General features: G+C 46.6%; 1 protein-coding gene across 5 annotated transcripts in view; it reads left to right on the top strand.

The window, feature by feature from the left end:
• LOC142365620 (protein ARK2N-like) overlaps nucleotides 1-16845 on the top strand; it is a 69749-nt gene that overhangs the window by 18824 nt on the left and 34080 nt on the right. For 3 of the 5 annotated variants that reach the window (XM_075446575.1, XM_075446579.1, XM_075446578.1), the window contains exon 2: nucleotides 15497-16314. In XM_075446575.1, coding sequence (XP_075302690.1) covers nucleotides 15591-16314 — 724 coding nt within the window. In that variant the 5' untranslated portion in view covers nucleotides 15497-15590. Of the gene's footprint in view, nucleotides 1-9965; nucleotides 10051-11955; nucleotides 12042-15496; nucleotides 16315-16845 lie in introns of all 5 variants that reach the window. The other 2 variants (XM_075446576.1, XM_075446577.1) reach the window with 2 other exon arrangements.

Here is a 16845-nt window from a genome sequence, read left to right as displayed (position 1 = left end):
CTGTTCCTCCCTGTCTGTTAGGTCTCCTCTTTCTGCTGGGTGGCAAGAGGGTAAGGGGTCCTCTGCTTCTTGTGGAGCTTCCTCCTGCTGTCTTGGCCTCGGGGAGGGCAGGGTGCAGCTCCACCAGTCGATCTCCCTCTCACACTCCTGGATGCTCCTCAACCTCTCCACTTCCTTTTTCAGCTCTGCCACCAGGCTGAGCAGACCATTTACCTGGTTGCAGTGAACACAGCTGTTGTCTCTGCTGTCCTCTGGTATGAGTGCCAGGCTCAGGCACTCCCTGCAGCCAGAAACCTGGACAGCTGTGTGTTTGTGTGGGACCTCCATCTGGGTTGCCATGCTCCTTCTGGCAATGGCTTTCCTGTGGGTGGAAACCATAGCTAGAACGTCTCCTGGGAGGGCGATGTCCACTAGTCAGGTTGCCAGGAGGGGAATGCGTCCCGGCCGTTTGCCTTCCCTGCACACCCTGCCTGCATGAATTGCCATGCAAACTGCTGCACTGCACCCTGTTTACCAGGCCTGGTCACTTGTGCTCCCTGGGGGCTGCTCTTATATGTGAGGGTGTTTGGCTGCTGTCACACTCGACCCCGCCCATGCTGAGTCAGAGCTGCTGCTCCTTAGCAGCTCCCTCTTTCCTGCTGGGGGGGGTGTAGCAGGTGGGCTGGGGCTTTTGCTGCCTTGCCAGTGTGGTTTTGCCACTTCAGGAAGGGTTCATCTGCTCCAGAGCCCTTTGCCTTCAGTGGCTTCACCAAAATGATTGATATTGATAACAGTAGAACAACAGACCAACATTTCTTGAGAAGAGGTCTGTTTATATAGAATGGCGTGAACCAGCGGAGGAAGCACAGAATACATTTCCTCTGAGTAACAGAAATGGAGAGGTAAATTGGGAAAACTTGTTAAACTCACAATCTTAGAAAAAGGTGGTACGTCTGTATGACTATCGTCAGTAGGGTAGTCTTCTGCAAGTTAATATATGGCAGAGAGAAAAGGAAATAAAGCATGGCTATCTTAGCATTGATTTCTGCTACTAGTTTTGTTGAAAGAATAATGAAAAATGTTAAGAGCGAGTGGCTTAAATTTTTTAGGAACAGATAGTAATAAAAATATGTCCCCTCTAATTTTTAGAGAGAATTGTAGGCTTTAAATCGCTGCACACTTGAGAAGTGGTTTCACTATGAGAAAGAAATTAGGTTTTAGAAGGCTAAGTACAGCCAACCTTATGTGCCTTTATCTGTAGGCTAATGAATTTATTTTTGAGGACTGTGTTGTTTTTTGGTTTTTTTGTGTTTTTTTTTTTGTGGGGTTCCAGTGCAGCTGGTGAATGTTTCTGGAAGCCTGTGTGCAGGCTTGTGAGCTAACCCATAGTTGGTAGTTACCTTTCATTTGAAAGAGGCAGAATATGTGCATTAAGCATTGCAATGCAAAAACCTGTGTCTAAATGTAAAGTCTTGCTTCTTATTTGCTATGAAAAATGTTGCTTTTCAAGGTTGCAAAGGATGCTCCACAAACCTTTGTTTTAACACATATACTTGTAATTTTTACTCAGTCTTGGATAGTTTGTATATGCAGCCTCTTGAGCACTCAGTAGCAGCAGTCTATTTTTAAACCTTCGTTTGTTTATGAAAAACCAGTTAAAACAGCATTAGTTTAATCCTTTATTCTTTTGTTTCACACTGCAGTTCTCTTACCAGGGTTCTAATCTTCGAGATTGTTACCAGGCCTGATTTATGAATCATCTGACAAAGAGCTAGCTCCACTCCCAGAAATGTGCCTTAGGTAGAATTGTATGCCAGTGAGTCAGCTTTAGGGCAGCATTTAAAAAGGAACACTATATAAATTACACAGTATCCATGTGGCGGTGGCTTAGTGTTATGAGAAATCTGCTCTCGAGCATCGTGCACACACATCCACGGAGAGCTGAGTGAACTGTCTTAAGTTGAGTGCTGGTGTTATGGTTTGGCTGTGGCCGGCACCAAAAGCGCCACACGGCCACCCCTCCCCCTGCCGGGGTGCGGAGGAAAGAAACAGGCAGAAACTGGTGGGTTGGGATAAGGGCAGTTTAACAGAACAGCAAACAAAGGGAACAGTAACAACAACGATACAGATAAGGAGAAAACACAACACAAACTGCACGACCCACAGAGCCGTTCTCCCAGACCGGACTGGCGCCCGCGCTCCCGAGCCGTGAGAGAGTTCCCACCGCCCTGCTCCCCCCCTCCGGAACCCAGCATGACGGCACCTGGTATGGAATACCCTGCTCTGTTTGACCAGGTTGGGGTTGGGTCAGCCCGCCCGGCTGTGCCCCTTCCTGGATTCCGGTGCAAATTAACCCTGTCCTGGCCAAAACCCAGGACATGATCCACCCCTTATTCTATACCATCTACGTCATGCCCAGGTCCCCCATTGTCCAGTTGAATCACCACCACTTCTCCTGTCTCCAGATATCATTCCCTTAGTCTATGGATCATCACTCTAAAGTGTCCGCTGAGTTCATTTAATCCATGACTTTGGGCTCCATCTGTCGTAATGGTCTTCCGTGGCAGGAGAGGTGATGTGTGGTGATGGGCGGTCACTTGCTGCATCCGGAGCTCACGGCTGATGTATCTGGTGCGGACCGTACCCACAGTCTGCAGGAGATGTTGATCTTGATGAAGTTGCTGGGTGCCAGTTGTTGAAACCCAGGTCCAGTCCCATCATCGCTTTGCTCTGCTAGGGTTCATCAAAAAGTCCATCCTTCTTTAATCTGGAAGATTCTTACTATGCTACTACTGGTATAACATATAACAATTATAACAGTGATAACAGACAGTGACAGGGTTATTTAAAAATTAACTTTATACAATTTATTTATGGACTATTCTCACCCAAAATCAAATCCCCATGAGGTACACATCGGACTTCCCCATCCTTCCGCATTACCCACCAGGTACACCCAGGTCCTTGGGCAAAAGCAATCCCGCGGACGGGCTTGCCTTTGCCCGAGGCAGGACTAACCCAGACTGTCTTCCCTAACATGTTCCGCATGTGCACTACGGGGACTTTGTCCCCTTCTACGGGGCGCTGAGGTTTTGACTGGGCAGGACCAGCCTGGTTGGTGGATCCTCTGGTGTTAACCAACCAGGTGGCCTTTGCTAAATGAGTATTCCAGTTTTTCAAAGTCCCACCTACCATTGCTCTCAAAGTGGTTTTTAGCAGCCCATTGTACCATTCGATCTTTCCAGAGGCTGGTGCATGGTAGAGGATGTGATACACCCACTCGATACCATGTTCTTTGGCCAAGGTGTCTATGAGGCTGTTGCGAAAGTGAGTCCCGTTGTCTGACTCAATTCTTTCGGGAGTACCATGTCGCCACAAGGACTCGTTTTTCCAGGCCCGGGATGGTATTCCGGGCGGTGGCATGGGGCACAGGGTAGGTTTCCAGCCATCCGGTGGTGGCGTCCACCATTGTGAGCACATAGCGCTTGCCTTGGCGGGTTTGTGGCAGTGTGATGTAGTCAATCTGCCAAGCCTCCCCTTATTTATATTTTAGCCATCGTCCTCCATACCACTGAGGCTTTACCCGCTTGGCTTGCTTGATTGCAGTGTATGTTTCACATTCATGGACAGATAACCTGTGCGATGGTGTCCATGGTCAAGTCCACCCCTCGGTCACGAGCCCATCTGTATGTTCTGTCTCTTCCTTGGTGGCCCGAGGTGTCATGGACCCACCCAGCTATGAATAGTTCACCCTTATGTTGCCAGTCCAGATCCACCTGAGCCACTTAAATCTTAGCAGCCTGATCCACCTGGTGGTTGTTTTGATGTTCCTCAGTGGCCCGACTCTTAGGGACGTGGGCGTCCACGTGACAGGCTTTTACAGCCAACTGCTCTAGCTGGGCAGCAATATCTTGCCACAATGGGGCAGCCCAGATAGGTTTGCCTCTGCGCTGCCAGTTGTTCTTCTTCCATTGCTGCAGCCACCCCCACAAGGCATTGGCCACCATCGAAGAGTCAGTGTAAAAACAGAGCACTGGCCACTTCTCTCGACTGGCAATGTCTAAAGCCAGCTGGATGGCTTTCACCTCTGCAAACTGGCTGGACTCACCTTCTCCCTCGGCAGTTTCCGCGACTTGTCGTGTAGGGCTCCATACAGCAGCCTTCCACCTCCGCTGCTTCCCCACAATGCGACAGGACCCATCCGTGAACAGGGCATACTGTTTCTCATCTTCTGGTAGTTGGTTATACTGTGGGGCCTCTTCAGCACGTGTCACCTCCTCCTCTGGCGATGCTCCAAAATCTTTGCCTTCTGGCCAGTCCATGATTTCCTCCAGAATTCCTGGGCAACTGGGGTTTCCCATTCGGGCCCACTGGGTGATCAGCGTGACCCAGTTACTCCACGTAGCATTGGTGGCATGATGCGTAGAGGGGACCCTGTCTTTGAACATCCAGCCCAGGACCAGCAATCGTGGTGCTAGGAGGAGCTGTGCTTCAGTGCCGACCACTTCTGAAGCAGCTCCAACGCCTTCATATGCTGCCAGAATCTCTTTTTCAGTGGGAGTATAGCGGGCCTCGGATCCTTTGTATCCCCGGCTCCAGAACCCCAGATGCCGACCTCGAGTCTCCCCTGGTGCTTTCTGCCAGAGACTCCAGGTTGGGCCATTCTCCCCGGCTGCGGTGTAGAGCACGTTTTTAACATCTTGCCCTGACCGGACTGGACCAAGGGCTATGGCATGAACTATCTCCCCTTTAATTTGTTCAAATGCCTGTCGTTGCTCAGGGCCCCATTCAAAATCATTCTTCTTCCGGGTCATGTGGTACAGAGGGCTTACAGTCTGGCTGTAATTTGGGATGTGCATCCTCCAAAAACCCACAACACCCAGGAAGGCCTGTGCTTCCTTTTTGCTGGTTGGTGGAGACATAGCTGCTTTTTTGTTGATGACATCCATTGGGATTTGTCAATGCCCATCCTGCCATTTTATCCCCAAAAACTGGATCTCTTGCGCAGGTCCCTTGACTTTACTTCGCTTAATGGCAAAACCGGCTTTCAGGAGGATCTGAACTATTTTCTCCCCTTTCTCAAAAACTTCCTCCGCGGTGTCACCCCATACAATGATGTCATCAATGTACTGCAGATGTTCTGGAGCTTCACCCTTTTCCAGTGCAGTCTGGATTAGTCCATGGCAAATGGTGGGACTGTGCTTCCACCCCTGGGGCAGTCGATTCCAGGTGTACTGGATGCCCCTCCAGGTGAAAGCAAACTGTGGCCTGCACTCTGCTGCCAAAGGGATGGAGAAGAATGCATTAGCCATGTCAATTGTAGCATACCACTTGGCTGCCTTTGACTCCAGCTGATACTGAAGTTCTAGCATGTCTGGCAGGGCAGCACTCAGCGGTGGTGTGACTTCATTCAGGCCACGGTAGTCTATTGTCAGTCTCCACTCTCCAGCAGATTTTCTCACTGGCCATATGGGACTATTAAAGGGTGAGTGAGTTTTGCTGATCACTCCTTGACTCTCCAGCTGGCGGATCAGCTAATGAATGGGGAGAAGGGAGTCTCGGTTGGTACGATATTGTCGCCAGTGCACCGCTGTGGTTGCGATTGGTACCTGTTGTTCTTCCACCCTCAGCAACCCCACAATGGAAGGATCCTCCGAGAGACCAGGCAAAATGGACAGCTGTTTAATTTCTTCCGTCTCCACAGCAGCTATGCCAAAAGCCCACCGATACCCCTTTGGGTCCTTGAAATACCCTCTCCTGAAGCAGTGTGTACTAAGGTTGCACGGAGCCTCGGGGCCAGTCACAATGGGGTGCTTCTGCCAGTCCTGCCCAGTGAGGCTCACTTCAGCCTCCAATGCACTCAGCTCTTGGGACCCCCTGTCACTCCCGAAATGCAAATGGACTCTGACCCTTTGAAATCTGATGGCATTAAAGTACACTGTGCACCAGTGTCCACTAGAGCTTTCTACTCTTGTGGATCTGACGTGCCAGGCCACCGAATCCACACTGTCCAATAAATGCGGTTGTCCCTTTCCTCCACCTGGCTGGAGGCAGGGCCCCTCTAATCCTGGTCAGAGAATTTGCTGCTCACCTGCTGTAAAAATGACTTGGAGGTCCCCTCCAGAGGATTGGAATCAAGATCAAACTGTCTACCTGGTCTGGAGAGCTGGCTGCTGGAAACTGGAGTGGCATTTTTCCTACCAGAATCCCCTTTGGTGATTGTTTTACCTCGTAACTCACGCACTCGTGCCTCTAGGCTTGAGGTGGGTTTTCCATCCCCCTTCCTCATGTCCTCTCTGTGGTCACGCAGGTAAAACCACAGGGTGCCCCATGGTGTGTAGCCTCTGTATTCCCTCTCCTGAGCAGAGGAACGCTTGCCCCTAATAGCTGAGATGCTGGCCCGTACAGGTGGGGAGTAGGACCTATTCTCTTTGATTTGCTGGACCTCCCGGGCCAGTTTCTCCACAGCTGAGACGTGGGAGGAAGAGAGACTTTCCTCATATTGCCGGAGTCGGACAGCCACCTCATCCACTGTTGGTGCCTATTTACCTTTCCAGTCTACTATTGGCAGTGAGTTGGCATATGAGGATGGTGCGTTCCGCACAAACTTCCTCCACATAGATGGTGTGCACTGGACTTCATCTGGGTCTGTGGGTACCTGGTCATTGTCTGGTTCATAGTAAACCAGCTCCCGCACAGCTAATTCCCTCAAGTACTGAATACCCTTTTCCATATTGGTCCACTTGCCAGGATAGCACACAAAATCGTCACTGAAGGGGTACCTCTCCCTCATGCCTGAGAGAAGTCTCCTCCAGAGGCTGAGGACTTGTTCCTTTTTCCCAATGGCCTTGTCAATGCCCCCATCCCTGGCCAGGGATCCCAGCTGCTTGGCTTCCTTGCCCTCTAATTCCGAGCTGCTGGCCCCATTATCCCAGCACCACAGCAGCCAGGTGACAATGTGTTAACCATGGTGGCGGCTGAAATCTTTCCACATGTCTGACAGCTCACTCAGGGACAGGGACTGGGTGATGATCTCTGTCTCTGTCTCCTGTGATGACCCTGGTTCATTGTCATCCCTCCCGGAGCAATCTGCTCTCTTTGTGTTTTTCTTTAGTTTTACAGGGGCGACTGCTACCAGCACAGGTTGGTCATTGGGTTCAGCTGTGATGCCTGCTGCTGGAGCTGGAGCTGCATCAACTGCTGTGCCTGCCGGGGAAACCGGGACCACGCCAGTGGCTGCAGCAGCGGTGGTGCCAGTCGGGGGGGCTGTGACTGCCTCCTGGGCTGGAGGGGCTGCAGGGCCGGGTGGGGGGGGCAGCGCCAGTCGCAGTGCCTGCCACTTCGTTTCCCCCCTTTCCCCTTTAGTGCACTGAATCAGGTTGAACAGGGCTCCGTAGGCGTGGGCCAGACCCCAGCAAGTTGCAGTGATTTGTGTCTCTCTCGAGTTCCCAGGGTGGCAGCACACTTTTTGCAGATATTTTACTAGATTGTGGGGATTCTGTACTTGTTCAGGGGTGAGTTTCAAAAACACAGGGGTTGCCCACTGCCCTAGGTACTTGCCCATGCTGTCCCACACACCCAGCCACTCATAGTTGTCCAGCCCCGGGGCAGGTCTCTGCACAATATTGTTAACTACTTGTTTAACCCTAAACAAAACCTGCAACCCATTCAGGAGGCAGAACAATAGGAGAGTGCTGCCCTGAGCATCCCACGGGTACTCGAAATTCTCAAAAGCCGTTAGGACCAGCCTGAAGGAGAGAGGGGGGGGCGAAAGAGTGGGGGAAGGTATCCCCTTTGGTTTTCCCCACAGACTGGGTTTGATTATTAACAAATTCTACGACATAGGATCGGAGGTATGGAAATGACCGCAGTGCCGCATGCAAATACAAGCCTAATTTCATGCACAGTGATGATATTATGTCATAAGTTGATATCATACAGTACAGCAAAATCATAATCCTGATCTTTTTCTCTGAGGTAATAAACAGCACGGTGGCGAACACATACAGCAAGTAAGGGTTTACGTTGCAGAGACATTTGATCAAAGTCAGAAACATTTTTTACCAGCGACTATTTAACTAACACAGAAAAATGCGTATAACAAAATTTTACAAAATCTAAGACAGCTGTTTCAACACCCGCTGCTCAGCCCTGCCGTTATCCCCGCCCCATGCTTGGGCGCCAAATTTAATGTAATGGTTTGGTTGCGGCTAGCAACAAAAGCACCACGGGGCCGCCCCTCCCCCCGCCGGGGTGTGGAGGAGAATGGAAAGAAACAGGCAGAAACTGGTGGGTCGGGATAAGGGCAATTTAACAGAACAGCAAGCAAAGGGAATAGTAACAACAACGATACAGATAAGGGGAATACACAACACAAACCGCACAACCCAGAGAGCCGCTCTCCCGGACCGGCCGCCGATGCGCGCTCCCAAGCCGCGAGTGAGTTCCTGCCCCCCAGCTCCCCACCTCCGGAACCCAGCATGACGGCACCTGGTATGGAATACCCTGCTCTGTTTGGCCAGGTGGGGTTGCCCGCTGGCTGTGTCCCTTCCTGGATTCCAGTGAAAATTAATCCTCTGCTGGCTGAACCCAGGACAGCTGGTCACACTTCTGTTGCTTTAAGTGCATGGGTATGTGTGACACTTAAAAGAAAATAAAAAATGTATGGTATCTTGGGGAGGAGATAAACAAGTCCAAAAGATAGCAGTTGGGAAGTACAGAAGGCATTTGTATTTATACGTTTATCTGGATGCAGATTAGTTTTTTCTGACAGCAGTCTAATTATTTTGATTGATTAGTTTTTGGTTATTTGGACATTTTATTGTTGGGCATATCTGTATTTGCTGTTTATACTAGAATGTCACTGGTGAGTTTGCTGAATTAAGTGTGTTGGCTTTTAACGGAAAGGAAGGCAATTCAAGTAGGAAAAAAGCATAACCAACACGCAGATACACCTACAGAGGTTTTTGGTGAAGCTGTTTTATGTAATTTGTTAACCTCACTTGTATGCATTTGTCATTACCTTTCTCACACCTCTGATTTATTCCATCTTTGTTCAGTTTCGTTGGGTAAATGTGAGATAACGTAATCCACTGGTGATGGAAATAATTGTTTATGTTAGTATGAGCCACTATATTCTTTAGTTCTCTATAAATATGAAACCATACTCAGGTTTAGATGAAAATACTGCCTTCTGGGACACTGGAGCTGTAGGGTGGTACCTGCTCTGGAAGGATCGCTGTAGTTAGCTGTGTATTCTGAACGAGTAACTCCTATGCAGCAGTGCAGTTTAACTTTTCATTTACGTAGTCACAAAAGCTTAGAGAATGTGCTTGATGTTATTTCTGCAAAAACATAGGTACAGTTTCTCTTTTTTTTCTAAATTACAGCTTGCAAATGAATGGCGGCTAGTGGTGCGAGGAGATAGGTTGTTCAAACTTTTCTTTCAGTGTTAAAATGGCATTAAAAGGCAGTGTTCTGCTAGATACTTTTTTTCATTTAGATAATTGCTAGAACTTGCATAAGAAGGTCGTAAGCAGGGAAAAGAAGTGGTTTGTTGGACTCTGAATAGAGGAAATGTGTCAGTAATAAACTAAAGTGACGTTTTGGTTTGGCCTGGATAAATGCCAGGTGCCCACCAAAACCACTCTATCACTCCCCCTCCTCAGTTGGACAGGGGAGAGGAAAGATGATGAAAGGGTCGAGATAAGGGCAGGGAGAGATCACTCACCGATTACTGTCATGGACAAAACAGACTGAACTTGGGGAGAAAAGGGAGTTTAATTCATCACCAATCAAATCAGAGTAGGACAGTGAGAGAAAAATCCAGATCCTAAAACACCTTCCCCCCACCCCTCCCTTCTTCCTGGGCTCAACTTCACTCCCGATTTTTCTCCCTCCTCCCTCGAAGCGGTGCAGGGGGACGGGGACTGAGGGTTACGGTCAGTTCATCACATGTTGTCTCTGCCACTCCTTGTCCTCCTCAGGACGAAGACGACTCCTCACACTCTGCCCCTGCTCCAGCGTGAAGGTTCCTCTCACAGGAGACAGTTCTCCACAAACTTCTCCAATGTGAGTCCTTCCCACAGGCTGCAGCTCTTCAAGAACTGCCCCAGCATGGGTCCCTTCCACAGGGTGCAGTCCTTCAGGAACAGGCTGCTCCAGTATGGGTCCCCCACGGGGTCACAAGCCCTGCCAGCAAACCTGCTCTGGTGTGGGCTCCTCTCTCCATGGGTCCGCAGGTCCTGGCATGAGCCTGCTCCAGCGCAGGGCTCCCCACGGGGTCACAGCTTCCTTCAGGCATCCACCTGCTCTGGCATGGGGTCCCTTCCACGGGCTACAGGTGGAGATCTGCTCCACCCTGGACCTCCATGGACTGCAGGGGGACAACCTGCTTCACCATGGTCTTCAGCACGAGCTGCAAGGGAAAACTCTCTGCTCCCGCATCTCGAGCACATCCTCTCCCTCCTTCTTCACTGACCTTGGTGTCTGCAGAGTTGTTTCTCTCACACAGTCTTGATAGAGGGGATTGTAAGAAATGTGAAACTATAACAAAAAGCCTTAATATTTTCTAGTTTTTAGTAGTCTTTAGTACTGTAACTTGTATTTCTTCATGCATAGTGATCTAACAATGTAACTGTTACACTAATCCCTGTTTTCTCATTAAGGAATGTAGTGGAAGGACATGGGCACAAGCTGTCACTTAGTCGTTAGACAAAATAATTAAGTGAAACAAAAGTGGTCTTGGTTCTCAGCAAATAATTGGGATAATTGTGGGATAAAAGAGACTCCTAAATAATTCTACTCCAGACAGCTCGGCCTTGGGAGGGCAAATGCGCTAAGCTACAGAGATAAGGAGGCACCAAGAGAGCAACAAGACCGGAGCAAAACACCCTGAAGGACATGATATACATGATCCTGGAACTGAGTTTGCGCAGAAACAAATGTCAATCAGTGAACAGCGTGATGAAGAGGATGGGCCTTCATCTTGGGACCCCCGAAGACCACCCAAAGATGCTAACAGACATGCGTGAAAGATATTTACATATGCTAATTAGTTCCTAGAAATATAATGAATATTTACATGTGTGATTGTATTTAACCTGAAGCAACAGGGTGTCTGGTGTGCACGTTTGGAGGAGAAATCCCCCATGTGCCCGGCGCCGCAATAAAGAATACCTGTTTAACAGTATACATTGTACTGTTAGGTTTTTTTCCTACCGGATCTTCGAATCAGTCTCACTCCTCTCTTTCTGCACTGCTGTTTCATCACTGAGTTTTTTCTTCCCTTTCTTAAATATGTTATCACAGAGGCGCTACCACCATTGCTGATTGGCTTGGCCTTGGCCAGTGGTGGGTCCGTCTTAGAGCCGGCTGGCACTGGCTTTATCAGACATGGGGGAAGCTTCTCACAGCTTCTCACAGAAGCCACCCCTATAGCCCCCCCACTACCAAAACCTTGCCACACAAACCCGTAACAAGTGACTCCTAACAGCTAGCTGCTATGAAAAACTTGGTACTTTTGAAGTAAGAATCTCTCGTATCCACAGCTGCTGAGAAAAAGAGCTGGTTTGCTTCATATAAGCTAGGCATTCTTTATCTTGAATCGGTTCAATAACACCTAAAATGATACGTACAATTAAGGTTAGGGTATCATGGTATTTATTAAGTATTTCAGGCCTTATCGTTTGTTTGGGTGAAGCTCATTTCCTTCTGACATTGCAAGATATACAATTATAAAGAACATTTACTGAGAGCAAACCAAACAAATATTATGACGGATGTGCGAGTGGTCAATTATTGACTGATAAAAGGCATGCCTGCCATCTTTGATATATAACTCTTTGTGCAGTAGTATGTATTACTTAATAGCAGACATGTTGTGGTAGTTGTTCTTTAGGAAGCTACTAACACCTCTGAATTTAAGTTTTTGCTTTTTAATTATTTTTTATCTTCAAAAATCTCTTGTCAGGACAGACGGTGCTGTGAGAGAAACACTCAGTACCCTCTTCTGTGTCTAGTTGGAACCTGTGAGTTCAAGGTGTGGCGAGACCAAACAGCAGGTAGTTTTTAATCAGATTTGGTGGTTTTTTTGGTTTTGTTGCTTGTCCTTCCCTTGTCTTCCTGCCAGCTCTGACAGAAAATTTCACTTATTTTCTGGGGTTTGTTGTTGTTGGTTTTTTGTTTTGTTTGTTTGTTTTTTGGTTTTTTTTTTGTTTGTTTGTTTGTTTTCCTACTGGCTTAATGAAATGAGTCTACCCAAGAAAGGATGAGCCAGTTCTGGTGCAAAGGAGGGAACGTGACTGTGCAGTCATGAGTGGGTGGTAAAAGAGTAGGGGGTAAAACCCATCCCTGTTAGCGGCAGCGAGCTGTTAAGACTGGCTGAGCCGACTCTACTAATCTCACCTTCAAAATCCTTCTGGATTTCTTCATTAAAGTGCTGTTCTTATAGTGTACAAATTATGTGCCTTTATGAATGAGTCCATGATTTAAAAATATTTCCCAGGTAAAGGTATAGTTAGATATTTAATGCCTTCTGCATACTGGTGTGTGCTGTGTGTATGTATGTCCCTGTATTTTACAGTATGTATTTTATTCCTTTTTTTTGGAAGTAAAATGCTGGTTTTACTGTTTTGGGGTTTTTTTTTTCCTTTTTCATATTTAGCAGACCTGGAGTTACCATCTCCATCTTTCTTGTGTTGTCTGGTACTAACTAAGCTTTTTTTCCTTAACTGGTGTTTCTCTCCCATAAATATTTTCACAATTCCCTTGCACCATTGTTGTAGTTTTGCCTCAATTTGCAACAAAGAACCACGCAGTTACTCTCTCGCTCCTTCCCCTACCCCAGTGGCATGGGGAGGAGAATCAGAAGGAAAAAGGCAAAAACTCACGGGTTGGGATGAGAACAGTTTAACAATGGCAAAGGGAGAAGAAAACAACAATCAATAATACTGATAAAAAGCATATACAACATGCAGTGTTCTCACCACCCGATGCTCGACTTGCTCACAAGTAGCAAAAAGCCCCTCCTTCAGCCAGCTCCCCACGTAAATACTGAGCATGACATCACATGGTATAGAATATTCCATTTGATTGGCTGTTTGGGTCAGCCCAACCAGCTTCTTGTGAAAATTAACTCTGTCCCAGCTGAACCCAGACAACTGATGCCGTGAAAAGCTGGAGCTGAAGACTCAATAGTCAGAGGGCTATTAAGCAGGTATTCTTTATTGCGGCGCCGGGCACACGGGGGATCTCTCCTCCAAACGTGCGCGCCAAACACCCTGTCATTTCAGGTTAAATACAATCACAATATATATATTCATTATATTTCTGAGAAATGTTTAGCATATTCATGACTTTTCCACGAACAAATTAGCATATGTTAATATCTTTCATGCATGTCTGTTAGCGTCCTCGGGTGGTCTTTGGGGGTCTCAAGATGAAGGCTTATACTCCTCATCACAGTGTCCGCTGGTTGACCTTTGTTTCTGCGCAGACTCAGTTCTAAGATTACGTATACCGTGTCCTTCCAGGTTGTTTTGCTCCGGTCTTGTTGCCCTCTTGGTGCCTCTTTATCTCTCTAGCTTGGTGCATCTGCCCTCCCAAGGCTGAGCTGTCTGGGGTAGAATTATTTAGGAGCCTCTCTATCTTAGAGCTTTCCTGCCTTCTCAAAACAGCAAGTCGAGTTTGTCTAAGTAGTGTTATTGAGGAGCCTCTTTATCTTAAAGCTTTCTTGTCTTCTCAGAACAGCAAGGATCTAGTTTAGTTTAATTACAATCACTCTGGTAAGTGGAAATTTTACATTTACAGGTATCACAACCATACAGCATTTCATTCATTAGCCTGAAGGAAGCATGAACTCTATTTTAATATTCCTTAAAAATGAAGTTTCAAAGTGGGTTGGGGCAGCCAGGACAACACTGAGCTTCTCACAGCACCTTTTAGAAGCAGGGAGGTAGCCTTATTCTGTGCTGCAGGTGGAGGGGGGGAAACAGCGTACAATTACATACATACCATTACAGGCAGCTTGGGATGGATCAGGAAACTGAAGAAGGATTGTCAGGGTACGGGAAAATCTCTCTGAACCATCCATGCTTTCTTAGGCTGCTCAAGTACTAATTGCCTTTGTCTGCAGAAATGCATTTTTTAAAAACAGTAGGTTAAACCTTAACACTGTGGGGTTTTTTTTCCTACTTTTTTTGAAGTGCCATAAATTTATCATTTGCTATAATTCTTAACTCATGAACAGTTTGTTCCATACCACTCATCTGTAAGCGAATGTGGGAACTGAAAAATCTTTATTCTATCTTGAATTCCACATGAAAATTTAGGTGGAAGGCAAAGTGTGAATAATGAAGATAAAATGATAAATACTGATCTCTAAAACAAAATTTCCCTGAAGGTGCTTCAGGTACTTTTTGGTTGATGACATGCAAGTCATCAAGCAGATAAATAGCTTGTTGTTTTGTGTTTGCACTGAAGCAACGCTATTTATTAAGTTATAACTTGAAGTAAAATGTAGGATACTGGTGTGGGTGGATACTGTTTTTTGCTTGCAGCTCATACTGTTTGGTGCTGTTTTCCTGGCAGATTTGAGAGAAATTAGGTCAGCTTTTAGGTTCTCGGACAACCAGGCAGGACTCGTATGGGAGACACTCAAGGAGCACTGGAATGGTGTGTTAGATACTCCTGAAAAGTCTTTTCGTGACTTACCAGCGTGGTGGTTCTGTGCTGAGAACAAGTCTGTGTTACGTGTAGCTAATGTTTCTGAAGACCTTGCCTGTAGATGTCATAAATCCAGAGTCCTTGCAATTTAGTCTCACTTTCTTGTAAATAACGTCTTTGGTACATGGGGTCTGCTGGCAGAGCGGTCCTGCTGGAAGAGGGAGATGTTTGTACTCTTGCTCTGTAATGTTCAGCAGCTGCTTGGTTTCTGCTCAAAGTGACTGGATTTCTCCTGTGGCACGTTGGTGCTGTAAGTTTGCAAATTACCGTAAAAAAAAATTGTCATTTTATAGGGTTGAGGTCCTGTTCAACCGAAAGTAGATTTCTCATAGATAGGGAAACTGAAGTATATTCTGGTCTGTCCAGGTAGATGAGTACCAAGTCGGGGAATTTTCAAGCTGGCATTGCTCATAAGGACTAAAATTCTCCATTAAAATATGTTCAAAGTTCTAAGTAAAAAAAAGTTTAGCAAATGTTGCTTATAATATATTGATTTGAATTATATAAAGTAAGAGTTTAGAAATATTTTTATTATTTTCTGATGTGTTTTGGCTATTCTAGTGAGGTTAACCACATTTAATGTGATTCCAGTACCATGTTTCATAGGTGTGTAAAAGGAAGAACAGTTTGGTATAATGGGATGAGTTCACTAGGAAAGAGTAAATGAAGAAAACCAATACGATACTGAACCGTATTGTCTGTAATTAAAAGCAATGAGTTGTTTAGGTAATACTGTGAAGAGCAGGATTGAGTTATTTGGATAAATTATTCTTACTGTTCTGTTCTTGTGCAGACTGCTGTACTGCTGAAGTCCATATCGAAGTTCACCCAGTCTTCCAGACCACACGCTCCATGCTTTGAGACCAGGAGGACCTTGGTGTTCTGAAATGAAGATGGAGGCAGTGGGAAAAGCAGAACAACTTGTTGATTCAGAAGTTCCACCAAAGGCTTCTGAAAAGCAAGAGACTGCTCCTGATGAAGACGGACCTATAGAACTGGAGACACAAACTCAGAAAGACAATGTGCCCGCTGCAGCAGACTCTGCGGTGCTCTCTTCGATGCCTTGCTTACTGATGGAACTGAGGCGAGACTCCTCGGAGTCTCAGCTAGCGTCTACAGAGAGTGATAAGCCAATGGGTGGTCGAATTTATGAGAGTGACTCTTCTAATCATTGCATGCTTTCCCCTTCTTCCAGTGGGCATTTGGCTGACTCAGATACATTGTCTTCCACAGAAGAGAATGAGCCCTGTCAAGCTGAAACTGCTGTAGAGGGAGACCCTTCTGCGGTGTCTGGGGTTGCAGTTGGGAGGAAATCCAGGCGATCTAGGTCCGAAAGTGAAACTTCCACAATGGCTGCCAAGAAAAACCGACAGTCTAGTGATAAGCAGAATGGGCGAGTTACCAAGGTAAAAGGTCATCGAAGCCAAAAGCACAAAGAAAGAATTCGGCTGTTGAGACAGAAACGGGAGGCAGCTGCTCGCAAGAAGTACAACCTGCTGCAGGACAGCAGTACCAGCGATAGTGACCTGACGTGTGACTCAAGCACGAGTTCATCAGATGATGGTGAAGAGGTTTCAGGGAGCAGCAAGACAATCACTGCAGAGATACCAGGTAGAGGATGTTTTTTAAACTGAACTGTAACACATCTGACATCGTTTCTCAGCTGTCATGTTAAATTAGATGACTGACACTTGAGAAAAACCAGGAGAACTGCAGCTCTGTGTAAATTTGAAGACTGCAGTATACTAACAAGACATGGGCAAATTTTAAAATCTGTTCTGAGGTTTCAGTGCGCTTTTGCACAACAACAAAGCTTAGAAATGGTAAATTGGAGGAAGGACTGTCTTTGAATTCTGGAATTTTCAGTTCTTTTCCTTTGTAAGCCTCTATGAACTCCTGTCAGTGCTGTCAGATCCCATTATATGGTGATAATTTAATAAATACATTCTTAAGATAAGTGGCCAGCTTTAATATATTAAGACCACAGCTTGGCAGCTGTGTTACAAATAGCATGGCATACGTCTTGCCCGTGTTACAGTAAGGCCCTGTTCACTACTGCACTTATGCTGTGCTTTCAGCTTTACGTCTCAGTGCATGACAAACCTACTTAGCCTTATTGTAAATTCTTGCAGATTGTAGCTG

Source organism: Opisthocomus hoazin, chromosome W (genome assembly GCF_030867145.1).
Source record: "Opisthocomus hoazin isolate bOpiHoa1 chromosome W, bOpiHoa1.hap1, whole genome shotgun sequence".
In the NCBI taxonomy this organism is placed as follows: domain Eukaryota; kingdom Metazoa; phylum Chordata; class Aves; order Opisthocomiformes; family Opisthocomidae; genus Opisthocomus; species Opisthocomus hoazin.
This window is presented reverse-complemented; position numbering and strand designations above follow the sequence as displayed.